Source organism: Petromyzon marinus, chromosome 8, assembly GCF_048934315.1.
Source record: "Petromyzon marinus isolate PM22_M1 ecotype Great Lakes invasive population chromosome 8, UKy_Petmar_22M1.pri1.0, whole genome shotgun sequence".
NCBI lineage: Eukaryota > Metazoa > Chordata > Hyperoartia > Petromyzontiformes > Petromyzontidae > Petromyzon > Petromyzon marinus.
This window is the reverse complement of record NC_133674.1, coordinates 6,646,771-6,662,449: the sequence shown is the minus strand read 5'-3', so window position 1 is coordinate 6,662,449 and position 15,679 is coordinate 6,646,771. Positions and strand designations below refer to the sequence as shown.

Below are 15,679 nucleotides of genomic sequence, written 5' to 3'. Positions count from 1 at the left end.
TATTGACGAGCGTGTTGGAGTTGTTGTTGTAAATCGATAGTTTCATACAAAACGTGCCTCAAGAAGGAAGACGCCGATGAGGAGATATCTCACCTGCTGTGACATGTCCGGTTGTACTAATCATTTAAAAAAAAAACACGCAAAGAGGGGCACACACCTCATCTCACCGCCGATCAATCGCGAGCACACAATCGAGCACGGTCGCCTGCGTACGGTGCGAAAGAAGTTCAACATACACACGTACAGCACACAACATTACTTGACTGCGGCTCCAAGTGTTTTTGTAAAACATTCCTCGTGTAAAACACGCAAAAAAAAAAAACACCCCCGCCAGTGCCGTGGGCGCGGTTGTTCTTGGACGGGCGGAAAATAATGGAAGGAAGGCTTGGAAACGGCGGGGTGGCGTAGCCTGGTACGGCGAGCGAGTGCCGTGCCGCACAATGCCCCCCCCACCCACAGTTTGTTATTCGGGGCCGTGCAAGAGTTATGCAGGGGCCTCTTTGTATCTGTGGGAACGTTTACACAGTGCCCCCTCGGTGGGACAATCAACAGAAAGGATAGGGGGAAAAAAAAATGGTTAAATAACTCGAGCTGCATTTTTGACACCATTGTTGTTCACCCCGAAAAAGTGAGGTCATTTGGCTTCACACAATCATCATCAGCAGCAGCAGCCATGGTCAATCCAGTGCTAGATGAAGGCCTCCCCCCAATTCACCTTGCACCTGCACACGGGATGATTTCATCGCTCCATCTCACAGTTGGACACTCCCGTAATTATTCTTGACCAACGCGCTCAGCCGTTACTGACCGCCTTTTAGAAAAGCACGGAGTGCAAGAGAAAGTTTTGGATTTGTGACCGTTTCAAATGCGGCGCGGCAGCGAGATATTAACTCCCTCGTCTGGTGTGGAGGAGGACGTGGGTTTGATCCCGACGCTGACGCCTGTGTATTTGGAGTTTGCATGTTCTCCCCTTGGTCACGTGGATTTCTCTCCGGGTCCCCTGCTATTTTCCCTCCATGTTTAGAATCATGCGTTGAGAGTATTTGGCTGCAATAAATATCCACGTGATGATAAGCCAACTTCGTTGAGCTATCATCTGTGGCCAGGTCACTTGTGAAAAAGAGCTACATAGCTCAGTGGGCTTTACCTGGTAAAATAATGTTTCAGATTAGTTAAAATGTTCATTGCAAGTGGACCGCTTGTCATTCCCACTGCCCCACCCTACCCCCACCCTGTAAACAGGAAGCAGGATTCTCACAGACAATGCTGGGCTCTTTCCAAGGCCAGGGACAGCATTTTATCATCCTCATCTGCACACAACGTATACCGGCATTGGAGCGGCAGGGCAATGTACCACCCGACCTATTTTCCTCATGGTTATTTTCTGCTTTGTTTCCAATTTGAATTGTGTTGCTACCTGCGTCACGCGTCACGAGACAAAGACGTTTTCCGCTCACAGAGAGCCTGTGCCCTACCTTGTGATGGTGAGAAAACAACCCCGGAAAAATCATGTCACAAGAACTACCATTGTAGGCCACTTCAACAGGCCTCTGTACGCAAACTCGGCAGTCGGCACACACAGTTGACACCGCTGCCTTTCGACATTTTTATTTTCAGATGTTTTTGTACAGCCATTGGTGACCGAGCTTCAACCATCAACTTCTTGTCCTTGAGATTCTAAATTTCGATTTAAAGCTTTCGTGACTGCAAGGATTCATCTTCTTTGGTTCTTTCGGTAAAGTCACGTAGAATGAGAATAAAATAATAAATTGATAAAATAAAATAACACAATAATATTCTCACGACGTTTCGGCCACAACACAAGCGGCCTTCATCAGGTGAAGGGACGAGACTGTCCTCCAGACTGTCCTCCAGACAGTCTCGTCCCTTCACCTGATGAAGGCCGCTTGTGTTGTGGCCGAAACGTCTTGAGATTCTAGTTTAATCATGGGTGGCGTCGAGAAATGTCAGTGGTGCTGCATCAGTGCACTGGCGGTGCATTAGCCCTCTGAGCCACCGACCCACCTTGACTTACTCTTTGGTTCTATTCGACGTTTTGACTTATTTTCTTCTAATGGGGTGCCGTGGTGGCGAGGAGATGTTATGTCCCTCGCATGGTATGCAGGGGGTCTTGGGTTCGATTCCAACCCTGACAATGCCTGGATATTGTACATTTGGATATTGTACAATGAATATTGTATATTTGTCCATATGTTTTCTTCCTGGGTCACATGGAATTTTCTGAGGGTTCTTACGGTTTGTCCTTCCACATTTAGAAACATGCGCTTAGATGATTTGGCTGCGACTATAAATTCCCACATTAGATGATATAAGCCACTTTCATGAGGGACCATGTGTGGCTAGGTCACCTCTAAAAAAAGAGCTCATAGCTCAGTGGGCTCTACCTGGTAAAATATAATTACAGTTTTTAATTTGAATTTATAACGGACACTGTGATGTCTACGGTTCAAGAGAACATCCGGCTGAATGAGGGATCTGCCGGTCAGCCAATGCTCCAGTAGATAGGTGTCGCAATCGATTTGATGATACGAATTGAAATATTTGGTGACCAAAGCCAAGGCTTTTAATAAAATCACCACGAATTTTTCACCCCTCATGGCCTCGTCCCCATCTCTACCCAGTATACACTTTTCAAATTACATCCTTGACTCCCCAAGACTTCACAATAATTTCAGTTTGACGTGCGGCACACACATAGCACTGCGGTTCAAGCACTCAACTCACAAGGAGATGGTTTCTGCTCAAGCCCAATCGAGGGTGCCGACACATGACCCTTCCAATTGTTAATAAAAATGAGCACTGCTCGCTCCTATGCGAATGTCATTTCTGCAAATGGCTCAGATACGCCAGTAGGAGATGAGCACCATCTCCATCGCTCATCTGAACAGGGAGACACGTGGACCGCATTCACGAGAAAGCCACCGCCGCCGCCGCATCGTACACCTTGGCAGAGTTGCCCCTCGCAACCCCCTCCCCCCCCGCCGCCGCCACTTTACCTGTGAGCATGACGACGTCGCCCGGCGTCAGCAGAAGGGCCCAGAACGCCGCCAGCCTCCACATCACCACCCTGGCGCTCGCCAACGACTGGTCCGTGGCCACCACGCCCGCCACCGGCACGGAGCGACCCGCCGATGCGCCTCTCTTCACTCGCACGTCTCGCACCGGCAGGCAGGCCAGCACGGCCACCAGCACGTTCCGCCGCTTCGCGCCGAAGCTGCCGCCGCGGCCGCTGCCGCTGCCGGGACCGCCGCGGCCGCCGCCACCGGTGCATTCGGCGAGCGGGGTGGTGTGGACGGCGCGCATTTGAGGGTCGCCGCGCCGCGTTCGAGCCGCCCTCTCCTGCCGCTGCTGCTGCTGCTGCTGCCGCTGCAGCAGCCTCCCCAGGTCGGAGACAATCGGCGCCGGCGCCCGTGCTTCACTGTCATCGCCATCTCTTGGCCGTTCGGTTTTTGGGTCCGTGGCTGAAACCGCCTCTTCGACCCAATCGGCTTGACTTGCAAGCTCACACTCATTGATTTCAGGCAAAGGCAGCATTGGTGTTTGTGGATTTTCTGATATAATTTCCCCAGCACCCCCCATAGCATATTTAGTTTCAACAATAGAAGGGGATTGGGTTAAAGGGTGGGATGCTTCCACTTCACATTTCTCATTTCCACTCAAAATTACGGAAGCATCTTTCTCATTTTCACAAGTCGCCAATTTGTTATTTTCACCTCTGAGGGCTTTGCCGTGACCTCTGACCTCTTGTTCCAACTTCCTCTTCCTAACGAAGTGTTGTTTCAACCGAGCCGCCTTTCCGCCGCGCTTGGCGAGCGCCACGGGGGTCGGCGGCACGACCTGTGAGCACAGAACCCCCGATCCAAACGCTTCGAAACTTAGCTCCTCTAGGCCGAAGCTGCATGAGGTGCGCCCGAGCTCCGCGGCATCGGCACCGAGGCCACGCTTGAACGCGACGTCACGGCCACTGGGGTGACCGCGCCGGTACTCCTCGCAGACGGTGCCGGCGCCACCACCGCCGCCGGGCTCCTCGTTCCATTTTGCCAACGACGGAGGTGATAGCAGCCGGTCCGAGGCCGACGCCGCAACCAGTGGCGGCTGCTGGGTGAGAAGGGAAGGAAAGGTTACTTGGGAATAGTCGTCGGCGGAGGACTGGCTCGCGAGGATCCCCGAAGCCTGCAACGTCCTCGCCGATGGATTCGTGAACCATTTGTGATGGTTGCCAGCGGCGGCGCTGCCGAGGGTCAAGTCGTCGCACGGCCCGGGTAACGTGCTGTCGATGTACTCCTGCAGAGACGGCTGCAAGTCGAAGAGTTCTTGGGAGCCGTCCATCACGCAAGGCTCGCTCTCATCCTCCCAATCGCGGTCCACCCTTTGCTCGGTCGCGTCGCTTCCCGCTGTAGAAGCCGACATTGGAATCCTGCCGTCACCGCCGCCACTGCCACTTGAGGTGCATTTCAGCAGGAGCTGCGACGTGGATTTTTGCCAAGTGCACAGGAATTCCTGGAAGCCCGTTGGAGGTCTTGACGACCCCGGCACGTTGTTCCTCATGTCACAACAATCGGGGTTAACGATGGGGGCACCCACGAACACGTGCACCCTCCTCACTCGGCGTGACCCGCTCATTTCTCGATTATTTCACACGAACACTTTACGTTGTGTTGGAAAAATTTGGGAGCTCTCACATTTGTGGGCCGCTCACACTACGTTTTAATATCTTCGCAAGTATCGGTAAGGACAGATCTCGCCAAGAAGATGATTCTTCAACGGTATTCATTTCATCTCCAGAGTTTCACACGACGTTTGGAAGATACTGATCTTTCAAGTGTAGTTTTAAGCCTACGCCTTCCATGATTAGCAATTGTTATCCCCGCATTGGAATCCCATCTTGTTAAAATAATTATTTGAAGGAACTCATTACATCCATATTGGAAGCGCGATATATACAGTGATGTGAATTTTCATGAGAGGGGAGTATCCACGAAATATATCTGGCATCGAGTATCGAAGCGGTGCTATTGTTTGCAGCGGTTGCTTTATTTGTTTCGGGGGTTTGCAACGGTCAGCACTGTCATATTTCATTTTGGCAGCAGATCCCCACTCTATTGTAACTGTCCACACAATTCACAATTCGCTCCCAGACTTTCAAGTGTACAATTGATCGATTGTTATATGTAAAAAAAGGGGGTTACATTTAAAAACATGAGGTGTTTCTGATGTTTTTTTTTACAACGCTAAAATCCCACGCGAGTTCGTCGACAATGCTGTGATGCAAACGTTCCATTTGTTGAGAGATGCAGCCAACAGGCGGTTGTAGCGGCATTGTGGGTAGATTAGGCTGGCAGCACAAAAAGGTCCAGAGGAACCCCCCCGCCCCCCCCCCCGCCCCCCGGCTTGCCAGGTTCTGAACATCCTGCCAGGAAACAGAAACCAGTCTCAGCTTCAGTGGTGCCAACTGGAAACGAAATAATGTTTACGATAATTTTACGCCTTCAAAAGAACGAAAAATAAACCGACAAGCCAGTTTCCTGACACATAATAAAATATATATCAGTGCTACACCTCCTTGATTACACCTAGACTTGCATTTTGACCGCACCCGTCGTCCCCCCCGGGAGCCCACGATTAATCACGCTACATGAGCAATGGCCAGAGAGCATCCATGCGATCGTAGCGGGCCAGGAGAGTGGAACGATGAGTGGAAAAATGATGTTCCATTGGAAACAAAACTTCGCGCTATGAGTCAAGTCGACTCATCAAATAGCTCGGAGAAATATTTGGATACAGCCCTCGTAAAAAACAGCGGTGGGGAACCTTTTCCAAGTCGAGGGCGAAATATGACTTTCCAATACCGGTCGGGAGAAACGCCTTAACAAGCACCTTCGTCACTTCTGTCACTGCAAAGGCCCAAGCATTTAGAGAAGTGACCGAGCGTGTTAAAATTAGCAGCGCTGTGGTCAGCCGGAAAATATTTCAACTCGAGTGCATGAAATGTATGTTGAACTTAGTTTAACGCATAGGCTTTCGCGACCAATGTCATACATAGTGGGTTTTTTTTGGGTTAGATCGCGTAAATGTGTGTCGCCTGATGAAGCTAGTTGTAATTACTGGCAAAACGTCGTACTCAGATTGTAAATGTTGTGGCTTGGCTCTCCAACACACCGGTTAGTGCTGTACTAGTGACGAATTGCCATGCTCTGTTTACGTGACAAACCTGAGAAATTGGCTGTGTCGGGTGGTGGCGGGTTTAACGGCACATTTACATATTCACGCGATCTAACCCAAAAAACTTGGTATTATGGATGATGAACTTATTTCGCACCTTACACAGCCAACCGTGCTTACCGGAGGTGCGGGGCAAGGACAACTAAACACAAAAAGCGGTTCTAAACAAATGAGTTTTCAATCTAGGTTTAGTAGAGAACATGATTAGCGCATATAACTTGGAGGCCGATGATATTGTTTGCGTAACTCAAAATAATCATTCACGTCATTGCGGAGAACACAACATATTCCGCGTTATTTAATTTTGCTGAAAAACTAGGACGCCATAGCGTAAAGACAGAGTCCTCGCCCGCCTTGCTCGTAAGACCGGCAGTTCACCCTTGATTCAAGCAAGCCTGACTCTACTCATGAGACAATGTGCGTTGAAACCGGTCCAGAGATTACTTGTCTTGAATCTATGCTGCTGGAATTACACACTCCCAGAAAGCTGTGCAGCTGATTGGCTGTGTAAGAAATATATATTTTTTACATGGTGACGGAGATATGAAAGAGACCTGCTTATTCATGTTTTGAGTCGTTTCGAAGCGACAGACCTCTTGTGGCCGTATGAAGTGAAGTCACGGGCTGCAGGTACCTCATCCCATTAGCTAATTTCTACACATACTGATGGACCATAGTAGCATCCAACCAGCTTACAGCGAACAACGTCAATAAGAGTTTTTTTTTTAAGTTAGATCGCATAAATGTGTCGTTAAACCAGCCGACACAGCCAATTAGTAAGGTTTGTCACGTAAACAAAACATGCCAATGGGTTACTAGTTACACTGGTGTGTTGGAGAGTAAACCCACAACACTTACAATTCGAGTACAACGTTTTGTCGGTAGTTACAACCAAAAAAAAAACCCCTGTATATTGGTCACGAAAGCCTACGTGTTAAACCATTGTACGAACAATGTGAACACGGATTTGTTTTTTACATTCTAAAATTTACTGTGCGGGGGAGCCATATTAAGGAAACCTTGAGTTTCCTGGTCCACAACTGTAGTATGTTTTGTCTACTGCAAGAACATATCAATATCCTAGGGAGTCCAACGACAAATGGTCCATTTTTTTCTGCTCTTTCCTCTATTTTATTGGGCTGCTTGAAACAATTTACGGATTATTTACTCGCCGAGCACTTATCACTGTTTGCAAAACAATTTTAAACGAGTCCATCCTGAAAATTCCACACGTTCCAATTCTTGACCCAGTTTTGCCATTTTAATGAGTTATTGTGAGATAACTTGCACGCACCCAGCACATGATATTTGTCCACCGCTTGTGCTAACATCTTTTCGGAAATGACCCTTCTTTAGAACACATCGACTGGGCTTCCAGTTTGCGTTTTGAGGAGCTTATTCGAGCCAAACATTTTTTTGAATCAAAATAACGCTTCTTTTAAAAATATATACCGCTGAAGTCCAGGACAATTTTCAGCCCTCTTAGAGCATCCATCATTGAAGGCCTCCCCACGGCACGTTGGTCATGGTGAATGTCCGACCATACTTCACCACTCTGGTCAGCGCGAGTTCACGAAGAAGAGACAAGATGAATCTAGATTTGAAGTTTTCGTGACTGCAGGAATCCATACTCTTTGGTTCTTTCGGTAAAGTCATCACGCAGGTAAAAAATAAATTAAATCACGACGTTTCGGGCGCAACACAAGTGCCCGTCATCAGGTGGAAACAACCCCAGAAATAAACAAATTGCTGAAATGGGCAAAAGAAGGCTGCTTGTGACACGAGGCTATATATACGTAAGAGGGAGGGGGGGAGGATCCGATCAAAACCATCACACTACCATATATAGCAGGCGTTACTAAAAAGATTTCCAAAATTCTAAACAAACACAAGATCCAGGTCCGGTTCAATACAGTACATAAAATTTGTGATCTAATCCCATCTGTGAAGGATGTCATTCCTGACATGCAATATCCGGGAGTCTACAAACTAAGTTGCTCCTGTGGTGATTGTTACATTGGGGAAACGAAACGACATGTGTCGGACCGTGTTCGCGAGCACAAGGCAGATCTGAAACACGGCAGGACCAATACCTCCGCCGTGGCTGACCATTGCTATAACGCTGTGGGCTCTCATGATATTGTTTTGTTCTGAGACCAAGGTTGCTCTGCAAACCTTCGGGCTACTATCAAAGGTTTTGTTCATGAAGCCATCCAGATATATAAACATAACTTCAACCCAGAAGATGGGTACAAATTGAGCAATCATTGGAAGGACGTTATTAACCAGGTAAAACCTTAACTGCTTTATAGTTTGCCTTCATATCCGCATCTCCAGTTTCTTCAGCCTCCTACCCTCCAGTCCCGCTCACTTCCCAGACCCGGCATTTTGTCGTACTCGGGCTCGGGTTGGAGCTTGCACTTCGCCACGCCCCCTACCCCACCTCCCCCACCCCCTCTATCTCTCCTCCCTGGCTCCTCCCCCCCCTCTTACGTATATATAGCCTCGTGTCACAAGCAGCCTCCTTTTGCCCATTTCAGCAATTTTTTTATTGCTGGGGTTGTTTCCACCTGATGACGGGCGCTTATGTTGCGCCTGAAACGTCGTGATTTAATTTATTTTATACCTACGTGATGACTTTACCGAAAGAACCGAAGAGTAAAGAGGCACGATGGGTTCAGATATCACTAAATTGCCACCGATGCATACCCTCTCAATCGTAAATAGCAATGTAATATTATATTAATCCTGTATTGTACTGCCCACATTTTAAAGCTTGTTTCAAGATTGTCAGCTCGTGTCTCCTTTACAAATATATCCAACCACCAAGCAAAACAATTATTATTTATTAGAAAAATTTACAGCCCTTTGTCAATCCACTGCTGGATGAGGGCCTCCCCACGTCATGTAGATCGTGAGGGTTATTTGAAGAGTATAGGCGTTGGAAACATGGTACAGTACAACAAAGCATTTTTTCTCTCCTGCTCTCTGCTGACAATGTAACCCTACAATAGCCTACACCACTTGTTTTATGCATGGCAGTCACCTGTACCAGCACTATCCAGGCTCAAGCCTGCTTGGCTTCCGAGATCTGACGAGATGGGGTGGGTGCACCCCATTTAATCTAGTGATAAGACTCACAGTGAACGATAAATAAGAATAAAAATGTCTCCGTTAAATCATCTCAAATTTCTAAATGTGGCCACAGTGACCAGAATTACCGAAGCTGGTGGCGAGTTATCGCCGGTCATTAAATTCCAGTGAGGTTCATACAGACGACCGAGCCCAACTGAACACAACTGACGCAACTTGGGAGCTGCCGATGGGAGTCTCAGGGGGTAGTGGCCGACTCTTGGCCAACGAGCATTGGGGGGCGTTCATGAACACTGCGGTGTTTGTGTTCTCCTCTAACCCCGACCGCGTGTTAAGCGAGCAGGCCATGGAGAGGCGTTCCCTCGCGCAAAACCCCGCGGCACGTTGGATCAATTCCCAACTCCGCACAGCTCAGTGGCCAAGTCCACGCAGTGCATACCACCCATGCCGATGACTCGGTCCACTGAAACTGTCATTTATCGTCCGTACCGCGTCAAACCGCAGTACTGCAGGTTAAAACATTTAACCTGCTTTTCTCACACTGCCCGACTTTGTAAATTCCGTCCCATCAGCTATAACCTTGCTCAATTCGAGAAACACGTTACACGTCGATTCGTCGAAGCGCTCTACGTCCTGGATGTTTTGGTTTACTAAAACAAATGAACAAAAACTTAAAATATTATAAAGTGCTTACGAGTGAGAACACGCAGAAGCGCTGGGCAAGGAAATGTCCCAACCCCCATCATTCGTGTGACCAATGAGAACGACGTACACTAAGCCAACCAGACCCACCTCCCCCCCGAGGTTCGATTATCACTATTTATAGTCACGATTACATTTTTTTAAATCTAACTTTTTCAATATTTACAGTATTCGTTGAGTCAGGTGAGGAGTCAGGTGAGAACTCACGGAACCAGTATAGACTCTCAGGCTCCATCTGAAAGAAGCCTCACCACAGAAATGTAGACCGAGGGCATTATTAAGATGACGGAGGTCCTGGAGCTCTTCTCTGAGATTGACGCAGATTGGGAGTGCAGCAGAAGATCCTCCAACCCATTCTCCCACCGCTGCCTTGTAGGAGTAGAATGCACTTGTGAGCACAATACATAATATTTATGTTATAATAATACATTAATATTTTTACTCATGAAATATTGTTTCCCATCTGAAATATGAGCGCTATTACCAATACCCCAATATGTTGCTCATGTTAAATTAATAACGCCGCTATTGGGAATGCATCCCCATATATACAACGGTATAATGACCTCTTTTAGCACTAATTCGATTAGTGCCCACTTCTCCAGGAACGCATCACGAGCGCTAAGCGAGGTCTGCCTGTAAATCTTATCTAAAACAACTTCAAAGGTGATGTTTGTTGCTTGCTGCTTGGCGTTTTGGGCGTTTTGGTCTGTGCTCGGCAACTGTGTTTAAATAAAGATTTTCAAAGAAACATTTTGCATCAGATTCATATTATGTTTAGAAACGCACTTAGAGTATTTGGCTGGGATAAATTTCCACAAAAAGCACTTTCTTTGGGCTTTCATTTGTGGCTAGGTCACTTCTGAAAAAGAGCCATATAGCTTCGCGGGCCTTACCTGGTAAAATAAGTTCGTAAAATTTCAGAAGTTTTGCTGGCTGGCTGGCTGGCTACGCACCCCACCCCAGCACGCCACCCGTCTGGCTGGAGGCCATGCGAAGCACAGCAGCACGTATAGGGGAGGGGGCACAGGGGTATGGGCGTGCAGAGAGTGGGGGGGGGCACCGAGGGTAAGCGCGGGTGGGGGGTGCGTGGGGGGGCAAGGAGGCAGGCGCGGGTGGAGCGGGGGGGGCAGACATGCGGGGGACCTGGGGGTTGTCACGCGCGAGAGGTCACTCAGGGGTGAGGGAGGTGGAGACGTTGGGGGTTGGAGGTGCACCATACTTCACATGTTGAACTTATTTCGCACCGAACGTAGCCAACCGCGCTATATAATATAGTTTGGCTGGCTGGCTGGTTGGAGGGAGGGACGATAACGTCCAAATAACGTGCTTGCTGATTGTCTGATAAAACATTTTTTTATCTTGTAGTATTATTAGCTTTGAAAATCAGCACGCGGTAAGAGTTTGAAAGTTGACAGGCTGCGGCTTACATTGACAGGGTTGACAAACTTGCAGAAGTGCCGCAGTTAAAAAGTCGCATTTTGGCTCACAAACAGGTCTGGCCACGCAAACACAGTATAATGTCCTATCACATTGGGAACCGTGACACTGTAGTTTGTGAACTGCGCTATAAACCCGGTTCAATTCCTGGCCAAGGCAAACATCAGTGGCGAGTAATCTCTGACAATCCCCAAACCCGCACAGACCAGCAAAGCATGGTCAAACAATCCCCATGACCAACTTGGGGCGGGTGGGGAGGACTCTATCCGGCAGTGGACGAAAACGGGGCTGTAACTTCTCCCTTACATTATATCACATCTGTCTATAAATAATATCGCGAATTTGCTTACTGACCAACCCGTACGAGCGAACACTGCACTGCCGCAACAATTCTGTCAACACGTGGGCTTGCGAGACCACGTGCCAACCACACCCACTACCGGGTTCCCCGCAAGCAAACAAGGCGGACACCACCCCCTCCTGCCATTGGCTGCGAGCACGAAACGGACAACGCCCCCTTGTCACGACCTCCCCGCGCGTGGCGTTGACCCGAGCAAGAGCAGTGAAGGACGCTTGCTATTAGACAACCTGGCTAACCCATGAATAGGGCAGACTTCATTTCACATTACATCCAGTATGTATTTATACTTCTCGCGATGTCTGTGGATGTTATTCACGTACCAACCCTGAGAATGTTCATAGAGAAAATAAGCTCTCTCTGCTCGAGAGAGTCAGTATGTGTTGAAATGGTCACGCGCTTATGATGGGGCTGCAATCAGAATGTGTATTTATACTGAAGGAATCCGATGAGCTATAAAGCTCCTTTTCACAGATGTCCAGTAGAGCAGAGCTCCCAGTTTTCGATTTTTTGGGGGGGGGGGATTCGAAACCGGTACCAGGGCTTTCATGTTTAAACAAATACATCAAATATATCGTAACGGATGACCTCAGCAAAGAATGATCATGTATTTTGATTATAGTGTGCTGCTGCTTCTCCAACTGATACTCGTGCTGCCATGGAGTGACTCATACAGCCAACGATATGCTGCAGAGTTTAGTACATGCTATGTATATCGCTATTGTTAAACTTCGATCACAGTTCCTATGTACACTGTAACATTGTTTTTATAGCATTATTTTAGTGATTTCGAATAAGATTTAATTTAGACATTACTTTGATCTAAATTGTATTGTTATTGTTTATCTAGCATCCAACTGGGATTTTTTTTTGCACACAGCATAAACTAACGGCGCTTTTTCTGCAAGATTTTAATGTTTTTCCCTAGATGTTGCTATTTGCGTGCAGTCAATTTTAAATATTCTTTGGTTCTTTCGGTAAAGTCACGTAGAATGAGAATAAAATAATAAATTAATACAATAAAATAATACAAAAAAATTTCTCACGACGTTTCGGCCACAACACAAGTGGCCTTCTTCAGGTGAAAGAAACAGACCTGTCGGGACGACAGAGCTTCAATGAACGTTGTTAAGATTCGTAGCGTCTTTTAAGCTGGTTTAGAGAAGTGAGGCACTTTGACAAAGGGGTTTACATATAAAACAGGAGAATTTAGCATTGAAATAGCTGAGTGATGAGCTTGTGACTGGTCATAGAAATAGCTATGTTAAAGTCAAAGCTTACACATCCACAGAGGCACCTAGTACAAATCAAACAGGATAATTTAGCATTGAAATAGCTGAGTGATTAGCTTGTGATTGGTTACGGAAATGGCTATGTTAAAGTCAAAGCCTACACATCCACAGAGCACCTAGTACAAATCAAACAGGAGAATTTTGCATTGAAATAACTGAGTGATTAGCTTGTGACTGGTCACAGAAATGGCTATGTTAAAGTCAAAGCCTACACATCCACAGAGGCACCTAGTACAAATCAAACAGGAGAATTTAGCATTGAAATAACTGAGGAATTAGCTTGTGACTGGTCATAGAAATAGCTATGTTAAAGTCAAAGCCTGTGGATGTGTAGGCTTTGACTTTAACATAGCCATTTCTGTGACCAGTCACAAGCTAATCACTCAGCTATTTCAATGCTAAATTCTCCTGTTTTATATGTAAACCCCTTTGCCAAGGTGCCTCACTTCTCTAAACCAGCTTAAAAGACGCTACGAATCTTAACAACGTTCATTGAAGCTCTGTCGTCCCGACAGGTCTGTTCCTTTCACCTGAAGGCCACTTGTGTTGTGGCCGAAACGTCGCGATAATTTTTTGTGTTATTTTATTTTATTCATTCTACGTGACTCTACCTAAAGAACCAAAGAAGATGAATCCTTGCAGTCACGAAAGCTTTCAATCAATTTTAAATGTCTTGTTAATGTAATTGTTTGTTCCGGTTGCACCTGAATCAAGAGCCGAATGGCTCACAAGGCAATACCAAATAAATGAACTGAACTGATGGGTATAATCGAATATGATGAGGATGCATATTGTCTGTTGTTTTAAAATCAATTAAATTCATTATAGAACGGGGCATTGAATCTGACCTTCACAAAATGTAAAAGGAATAGGGGGTTTTCGTGTTGTCATGCTCTTATATAGCAGGTTCATGCGAAACATGCTAAACCTTTTTTTGTCAGTCCACTGCTGGATGAAACCTCATCCTGCAACAATATAGTAAAACATCTCTGATAAAACTGTGTTTGATCTTCTAACTCCGTTACTGTGGAATGACCAAACTCTTTGCTGGAAAACATTTGATCTGAACCCATAGGCTGGTGATCTAAACGTTGTATTTCCATGCAGGGGCACAAACTTGTGTGTCTATATGGTATTATATAACACCTGTGTTATGCCAGAAACTATTTCGATACTGGCAAAAGGGTCCCATAGACATGTCTTTTGTGTGCTTACTATTTTCGAATCCGTTTCATTTCCTTAACAATTCCATACTATTTAATCAACACAAGCCGCACTCGTTGCAAAAAAAAAATGTAAAAGTCTAAAATAAATAAATTTGATGTGTTCATTTACAACTGGAGTGACTCATGTAACAGTTAATATTTCTTTACATTAAATGCCCCCCCCCCCCCCCAAAAAAAAAACTAAAATACACGTTGCCAGTTGTCAAGACTTGAATCCAAATCCTCGCTCATCCCGAGTGACATTCGGGTGCAGTAACCTCACTGGTTTACGTCCAGAGAGCGCTGTGTTGTTGTGTTTAGATTGTTGTCTTTACACCCGCACCTCCGATGAGCGGTGGTTGGCTACGTACGGTGCGAAAGAAGTTCAGCACACGTAATTAACATAGCGGCGCGCTCCTAGAAAGCATCTTTAAGTCCGTTTTTTTTCTCTCTTTAAGAAAATTGGAAGCTCTGCACTTACCACGAATGTTCAGGACATCCGCCTCGAACTACGGGTACTGTCAAAATCTTCTTTCATTTCGCCCGCCAGCCGCGTACAAACGAAGACCTTGTCTGATATACAGGATTGTCGTAACACAGTTCTCTTATTCAATAGAGAGACCTGGGATAAAACACAGTACCGACAATACTATCAGAATTCTCATAACAAAACTGAACATTTGATCAAAACAAGAAACACAATTACGCTGTAAAAAAAAACCCGCAATAATTTGCTAAGACTTTAACCGCAATTGTGCAATGTCAATAAGCATGCGCACACACACACACGTGTGTGAGCACGTGCATTGCACCCATTACGCGTCTCAAGTGCTCATGTTGACAATACAAATTGTTATTGTTTACAAGCAAACCCACTGCTGCTGCAAGGAGGTCTCCCCCAGGTGGTGTGGGCTCATCGGGGGTTGTTCGACCATACTTCACCACGCTGGTTCAGTGCGGGTTGGCGAAGGGGCTTGCTATAACTCACAGCGCGAGGCGCTAACCACTGCGTCACCGCTCCTTTCATTACACTCCAGTACAGTCTAATATTTGTTTTTTTCGTCACGAACCGTGGCGGAGATTTGATTTATTATAAGCGAGGGAGGGAGGGAGGGGGGTCAATGGAGTTAAACCAGTCACGCACCACCATCACCAGTTCACCACCACCACCATCACCCCACCATCTTCACCACCACCACCACCTTCCCCCTCATCACACTCAGCTCTGCTGTACCAATATGGCCGCCACCCACCATCCCGCTCGTCTCCCCCATTGCGCGACTCACTCAAATCAAACTTACCCCTCACCAAGATGGCCACACAAACACCGCTGATGACGTCGCACC

At 46.8% G+C, this 15,679-nt stretch overlaps 1 protein-coding gene across 5 annotated transcripts in view; it reads right to left on the bottom strand.

The window, feature by feature from the left end:
* SHLD2 (shieldin complex subunit 2) overlaps nucleotides 1-15,547 on the bottom strand; it is a 55,376-nt gene extending 39,829 nt beyond the window's left edge. Inside the window, exons 1-4 of one of the 5 annotated variants that reach the window (XM_076065562.1) lie at nucleotides 15,478-15,547; nucleotides 14,815-14,955; nucleotides 10,290-10,407; nucleotides 3,018-5,431 (exon numbers count right to left, since the gene is read on the bottom strand). In XM_076065562.1, coding sequence (XP_075921677.1) covers nucleotides 3,018-4,644 — 1,627 coding nt within the window. In that variant the 5' untranslated portion in view covers nucleotides 4,645-5,431; nucleotides 10,290-10,407; nucleotides 14,815-14,955; nucleotides 15,478-15,547. The other 4 variants (XM_076065563.1, XM_076065561.1, XM_076065565.1 and 1 more) reach the window with 4 other exon arrangements.
* Nucleotides 15,548-15,679: the final 132 nt, after the last annotated feature.